Below are 6,509 nucleotides of genomic sequence, written 5' to 3'. Positions count from 1 at the left end.
CCACTTGATAGTTTTACATGTTGAAGATTTATTGGACGCATGAGATGTACCAAGTGATATTGTAAAATTATGACATTTTTACGAGAGGCAATAATCTTGTTTTCCTCACTAAAACGGCTTATCCCCGTCGGAATGTCTCTTTCGGCTTCGACGGTTTGCTAATCTTGGCAAAAAATAATGGCAGCTTGTTTTGTTTATCCATAATGATCAGTGCAAACGGTTGGTCAGCTTTGAAGTCCAACGTGTGCGTAATGCTAAGTGGAATGACCGTTGCTGTGGTAACGCTTGCGGCAACCGTACCATGCGGGTTGACCGTCAGGAAGGATTTTTGTTTTACGTCCGATACCTTCACATTGTCGTTCGAAAGTTGATCGAATGGTTTATTGTCTCCAAAAATGCTAGCAACGCCCAACTGTGTGCAAGAGGGGGAAAAAAGTAAGACATTAAAAACGCATAATTACTCCGTACTCGGGTTGCATCTGATCAGGCATACTAACCTTCTTAAGTGGTTCCACGAGCGAAACCGTAGTTTCCGCTTTGAACTCTGGCAGCTGAAGCTTCACCTTGCTCGGTTCATCCTGTTCGATCTCCGTCAGGATGGTGAGCAGGTCTTGTGCGGTAAACCGACGCAGCTCTCGATCGAGTTGGAACTGTTCGTTGGGCAGGAAAAGGATCATCGACATCCGATCGCCATCGTACGGCAGCTCGATCCAGGTCATACCGTGCGCCGAATCGTCAGTTCGGGTGTTGCCGTTACGGAGCTCCTTCGTCAGGAACATCATATTCACGGACGACCGTACGGATGGTTGTCCACTGACGTAGAAAACTCCTCGCTCCGTTTTGGGGAACTTGTTCAACCACGTACCGTTGAAGTAGAGGGCATTCATCAAGAACAGCTTGGTCTGGGGATCGATCGATTCTGTGGAAGGGGAAATAGAGGCACAACCATTATTCGAGCACAGTATTTCAGAACGCAAACATTGTACATACTTTCATCGACGACCTCTTGAATACGCTGCCGGGTCTTTTCACGCGCCCAGTTGTTGATGGTTTCGGAAGCAAGTCTTGGATTGGAGAAGTCCATCTCGCTCAGTGGCACATGGTTGTTCTTGAGCGAGTCGCGGAATGCTGGCAGAAGCTCGAACGTGGTCGATTTGAATATCTGTGAAGCCGAATCCAGTTTGATGTTGGTGATGGGTTCCTGTTCCGCGTGCGGTGTCAGTGCGCGCTCGATGTCGTGCAGATCGTTCATGTTAAGCTGCAGCACGGATTCCATCTCCAGGCGCGTTGCATTGGAAGCGCCATCAAACAGATAAGAGAGCAGCGACTGTACCATGATCGGACTGATGATGTAATTGTTTGTATCGTCGCTGGGGAATGCTTTTTGGAAAAGTTTGACCGCAAAGTCCATCACTTTTTTGTCGTATCGAACCGACGGCTTGGGCACTTCCAGACCCGCATCGCCTGCCGGCTGTTTATCCATCGATGTGCCCGTCACCGAACTGGCTTCGGACAACCGCGTATTATAGGTACAGCGATTACCGTTGCATGGTGCTGGCCGTTCGCTCGGCTGCAACGCGGAACGGATCGCGGCGCACCGATCGGAGTAGATGGGAATGCTGTCGATACATTTTACGAAGTGTGGATTAGCGTCTAGGAAGGTCGCGAATTGATAATCACACTCTGCCTGACGGATTCCATTCAAAAAGCAGTAATCATCCTTTGTTGTGAAAGTGGAGCCTTTAAATCGTTGACAGGAGCCGTGCGTGGCAAGAGCTGAAAATAAAGCACACAAATGGAGAAAAAGAAATAATGGCTGCATTAGGAAAACAGGATTTGATGTGCACAGTTTCTTCGTCGCCAGTCCGACTCGATCATTAACTCCGAACGCTGAGCGAAGTACAGCGGATTGTGATAATAAACAAGCAAAACATAATCTAGCGATGAGATTAATTCCGGTTTTTCGTAGAGCCGCAAAGCAAACATGATCACACGAACCCAGCAGCGACGAGCCAGTCCGGTCCGGGGGAATTCCCAGCAGCTCACGGTATGGAGGGATTTACCCATACAGCTGCGAAGAATTGATAGAATATCGAGGGACGCTTGGCATGTCAGCAGCAAGGCAGCGTATGGCGCATGCAAATTGTAGGCCAATCTGAACAACGAATCGAAGAGGTCAAGTCGTACAACTGATAAGCCTCTCAATGTTCTCACACGGCATACTCAAACCTGTAAATGCACCTTCTGTTCTCTAGCAAAGATAATTTTCATGGCTATATTCACTATGCGATAAAATGTATCCATACCCACTACTAGAAGTATCCAAATCATTTTGAACTCAAAGAACACGGGCGAAATGCACAGCCACAAACTCTGCTACGGGTCCAGGGAAGAAGCTCAGCTCAGCTTCACAGCGCACAATCACGACCTCGTAGTAGAGCGACGATCGTGAGACTGCTGGCTGCTCGATTCTGGTTTGCGCAGCTCTGATGCAGGGCTCTGATAACTGGTCGGATGAGCATGCTCTCACGCAGTTGTTTTGTTCTTCCACCGGGGGAAACCTTCCAACATGTACACACAAACACACCAGCACGGGGCAAAAATGCGAGAGAGATGTTGAAGGTGGTGGCGATCATCGTAGTTCGATTGAGATGAGTCGTTCCTATGGCGTCTCTCGGTGATCTCGAGATGTCTAGTAAAGTACAGTGCTGGACACAATTGATGACGTCCAGTAATTAATATTGTATTAATTATGATAGGATTAATGATTGGAATTTGCATTCTAATTTTTGATTACAATGACATTGGTAACAGCTTCGATTGATTTCTCTTTTGGTCTTAAACATCGAAGGAGGTTCATTTTACGGTGCCGGCACTTCCAGATTGTCTTCGTCGATAGGCTGTTTTACAATCGGACTGCTTGGCACTGAACCGGCTTCGGTCAACTCCGTATCATAGGCACAGTGGTTGCACTTTCATGGCAGACTTGAGGAACCAGGAATTATAACTGCATTAGAAAAGAAATCGTGATTTGAGGTAACAAGCCCGCGTATGGCTAATGCGAATTGTAGGCCAATTAGAACAACGAATCGAAGAGGTCAAGTCGTACAATTGATAAGACATTCAATGTTCTCACAAGTCATACTTAAGCCAGTAAATGCTCCTTCTGTTCTGTAGTAAAGGTTATTATAATCACTGCGATAAAATGTATGCATCCAAATCATTTTGAACTCAAAGACTATTGGCTGACCAAATGATAAAAACTCTGCATTGAGTCCAGGTAAGAAGCTTCTTAGCTCTGCTCAGCTTCTTAGAAGCGCGCAATCAAGACTTCGTAGCAGAGCGACGATTGTGATACTGCTGGCTGTGCGATTCTGGTTTGCCAAGCTTATCAGAATGCAGAGCTCTGATAATTGGTCAAATGAGCATGCTATCACGCAGTTATTTTGTTCTTCAAAAATGCGAGAGAGATGTTGGAGGCGGTGGCGATCATCGTAATGCGGTCGTTGGTATGGCGTCTCTCGGCGATCTCCACCTAGGCGATCTCGAGATGTCAAGTAAAATACAGTGCCATGTACATTAAATGACATCCAGTCCTTAATATTGTACAAATTAGTACATACCTAACGATTGGAATTTGAATTAGAGTTACGTATTGCAGTGGCGTAGATGGTTAGTGAGATTATCTGCAATATTTTGAAGAATTTTGGAATATCGCCATAGTAAGCATATGATCTTGCGATCATAGATTGTGATATATCTCTAAATGATTTATTCAGTAATTATGAAACATTGATAGACATTTTTAATAGATTTCTCTTTCGTTCTTAAACATCAAAGAAGGATAATTTTTGAGTCATTTTATTTACTCAGACCTACTTGCTAAAGCGAACTTAACATTATAAGAGGTATGTACGTTTCATGCCACGTACGAAAAACCGGCTGGAATATCTCGAACTTAGTTCAAAGTCGGGTTCACTATCTTTCCTACAAATAGCGGATACTCGTGTATCTTGTCCACAATCATCATAAGGAACGGTTCGTTCACGGTAAAGTTAATGATCGGTGGCGGTGGGGCGGCACTAAGCGCCACGAATGCAAGCGAAGCGGCCGAGACCGCAGTAGTACCCTGCTCGTCAACCGAGATGAACGTCCGTTGGGAGACATCGCGCACGACCAGTGGTTCGTTTGCCAGGTTCTGAAGAGCTGAAGCACGATCAAAGATCGACCTTAGACCAAGATGCTTGAGCGCGGGCACCAGCGACAGCGAGCTGAATACGTTGAACTTTGGCACGGTCAGGTGCATCTTATTGGTGCCACGATTCTGATTCAAACTCGTAATAATTTCAGTTACATCAGCAACGCTAAGCTGCTGAGCTGATTGCTGCAGCTGGTGTCGCATCTTCGGTAGCATAAGAACCATGGACAGGGAGGAACTTTCGTACGGCAGCTCTACCCACCGCATACCATGACCATTCGTGAAATCTATCTCTCCATACCGGAACCGGTTGAACTGGTACATCATCGGTCCCTGCTGAGCCACCGGAGATCTAGAGTCAGCGCTGGCCGCCGTCTCGAATAGTCCCGGTTCCGTTTTGGTGAACTGAAACTTCCATTTGCCCTTGAAATTGATCACGCTCGCCATAAGTAAACGTGTTGAGGCGTCGAGAGCATCTGAAATTATTGCAAACAAAACTCGAATTAGGTTTTGGTTTTCTTTGTGATTAAATAGCAAGACTGCGACAAGACTTACTGGGTGCAACGATTTCACGAATAAGGCCTTGCGATTTTCGCGCCACCCAATCGTTGGCAGTAGCGGCGGCGGTGTTGCGATTGAGGAAATTCACCGACACAAACTCAACCCCATTCTGGAGTGCTTTATCCTTGATGGTTTTGCTGATTTTCGTATCGGTTCCGAGAAAGACGGCCATCGCCTGATCGAGCCTGTTTACACTCGACCCTCGAACGGCGAGCTCTTGACTGCGCACGATCTGTCCTAGTTCCTGTGAGGTGGCAAGCAATGAGGAGCTCAGCTCGACCTGAGCAGCACGATCGGCCCCATCGTGCAGGGTCGCCAGAAGGGTCTGCGGCAGTATTGGACAGATGACTGTGTTGTCCTGTCGGGGTAATACCATCATCTGCAAAGAGAGTACATTCGTTGATGAGCGTAATGTAAGGCGCAGTAGGCACGGGGGAGAGATCCGGCCATACCTTCATCATGTTCCAGGCGAACTGCATCGCTCCGGGCGTTTTTGGCGGTTGAGGTCGAGGTTGCTGTTGCTCATTTTGGTTCGTCGCCGGAAAGCGCAGTGAGGAGTCTTCATATTGTACTTTTTCGTAGGTTTTCAATGTCTCCTGTTGGGGTTTTGGTACGTACCCCGGTTGAGGATAGATTTCCCAGGAATTTTGAAAGGAGAAATCCGCATTATATGCATATTGTGGTACATTTTGTGCCGTTGTCAGATATAGCGAGGAGGCTGAGGGGAAATAAAAACACAGACCAAAAGATAAAGCAAACAGATACGTCTGGCAAGGTGTACAAAGCTTTGAACTTCCGAAGACGGACTACATCCATCATGGAATCCAACAGAAAGAGGACAGAATTAGCAATTGGGTGGCATCACTCTTTCGAAACTGGCTACCCCGGCAAAGGTTACAGAAACCAGTCTGCCCACTCCTCACGCGTGGATAAAGCGCGTCGTGTCACAAGATTCCACTAACACCACCACAACGCCCGATTAGAGATGCTCCGCTCGCAAAACGGAAAATTAAGTCGCCTGTTGTATCACCTTGACCACGAGGCTTTTCAGTGCCGCGTGGGATCGGTATGATCGATTCATTAGCATCTTCCGTCTTTATTATTATAGCACACTTGTACACACACACACACGCGGGAACATGGGTCAGGTACTTACCAAAAATGAGAAAAATCCAGCATGCCCGGTTACTTGGCCGGAGCAAAACTTCACCATCCACCAAACTTGTTACACTCATCGTGACGAACTGACTTGACTGTAGGTAGTGGCGCTAAAGCCGAGAGTGCTGATACGCGGTGCTGATTTCCTTACAGCGACCTTACACTCTGCCCACACACTACACGGTGTGCCACACACACCCGACCACGACCACGAACGATAGCCGCGAACAGGTTTTGCCGCGCGGGATTTCCGTTGTTAAACAACGTCGTCACCGCGATGCGCACGGCGATCGGTGGTGGTGCGGGTCTGTTGCGAGAGCGTTTACTGTGCTAAATGGGGAGTTGCGAGCGATCGTTGCCGATTGTGAATCTGCCTCGGCCGCTGGTCGCGTAGTGACTGACGGACGGCACACGGGCTGCGTAATGCCGCCCGCCATCGGGACGGTTTGGGTGTTTTGGTGTGACTCCTAACGCGCAAACCTGTTATGCTGAACGGTGACTTGTTTTATGTGATCGTTCAGAAGCACAGCCGGGGATCGGCCGGTGTATGGCAATCCACCTAGCGCTACCTGATCGACGTGATAGTGTGAGA

At 47.7% G+C, this 6,509-nt stretch overlaps 2 protein-coding genes across 2 annotated transcripts; both read right to left on the bottom strand.

Annotated features, from left to right (window-relative positions):
- Positions 1-8: 8 nt before the first annotated feature.
- Positions 9-2,486, bottom strand: LOC121603635 (leukocyte elastase inhibitor-like). Its single transcript, XM_041932670.1, has 4 exons — positions 2,307-2,486; positions 991-1,776; positions 498-919; positions 9-412 (listed from the first exon to the last, which is right to left on the bottom strand). Exons 1-4 carry the CDS (start codon positions 2,329-2,331, stop codon positions 119-121), a joined length of 1,527 nt encoding a protein of 508 aa, XP_041788604.1. The 5' UTR covers positions 2,332-2,486; the 3' UTR covers positions 9-118.
- Positions 2,487-3,845: 1,359 nt separating this feature from the next.
- Positions 3,846-6,330, bottom strand: LOC121603636 (serpin-ZXA-like). The gene is made up of 4 exons (XM_041932671.1): positions 5,916-6,330; positions 5,212-5,477; positions 4,754-5,138; positions 3,846-4,674 (listed from the first exon to the last, which is right to left on the bottom strand). Exons 1-4 carry the CDS (start codon positions 5,992-5,994, stop codon positions 3,959-3,961), a joined length of 1,446 nt encoding a protein of 481 aa, XP_041788605.1. The 5' UTR covers positions 5,995-6,330; the 3' UTR covers positions 3,846-3,958.
- Positions 6,331-6,509: the final 179 nt, after the last annotated feature.

The sequence above is a fragment of the Anopheles merus genome, chromosome 2R, assembly GCF_017562075.2.
Source record: "Anopheles merus strain MAF chromosome 2R, AmerM5.1, whole genome shotgun sequence".
Taxonomy (NCBI): domain Eukaryota; kingdom Metazoa; phylum Arthropoda; class Insecta; order Diptera; family Culicidae; genus Anopheles; species Anopheles merus.
The sequence above is the reverse complement of the archived record's forward strand: the minus strand, read 5'-3'. Positions and strand labels throughout refer to the sequence as shown.

Excerpts from the sequence above, each read along its gene's own strand:
- LOC121603635 (XM_041932670.1), bottom strand. The coding sequence starts at position 2,331 with ATGATTTGGATACTTCTAGTAGTGG. Across the intron at positions 1,777-2,306 it reads TTGGATACTTCTAGTAGTGG|CTCTTGCCACGCACGGCTCC; the intron begins GTATGGATACAT and ends CTTTATTTTCAG. Across the intron at positions 413-497 it reads TCGTGGAACCACTTAAGAAG|TTGGGCGTTGCTAGCATTTT; the intron begins GTTAGTATGCCT and ends TCTTGCACACAG.
- LOC121603636 (XM_041932671.1), bottom strand. The coding sequence starts at position 5,994 with ATGAGTGTAACAAGTTTGGTGGATGGTGAAGTTTTGCTCCGGCCAAGT. Across the intron at positions 5,478-5,915 it reads CTGGATTTTTCTCATTTTTG|CCTCCTCGCTATATCTGACA; the intron begins GTAAGTACCTGA and ends ATTTCCCCTCAG. Across the intron at positions 4,675-4,753 it reads TCGTGAAATCGTTGCACCCA|ATGCTCTCGACGCCTCAACA; the intron begins GTAAGTCTTGTC and ends CAATAATTTCAG.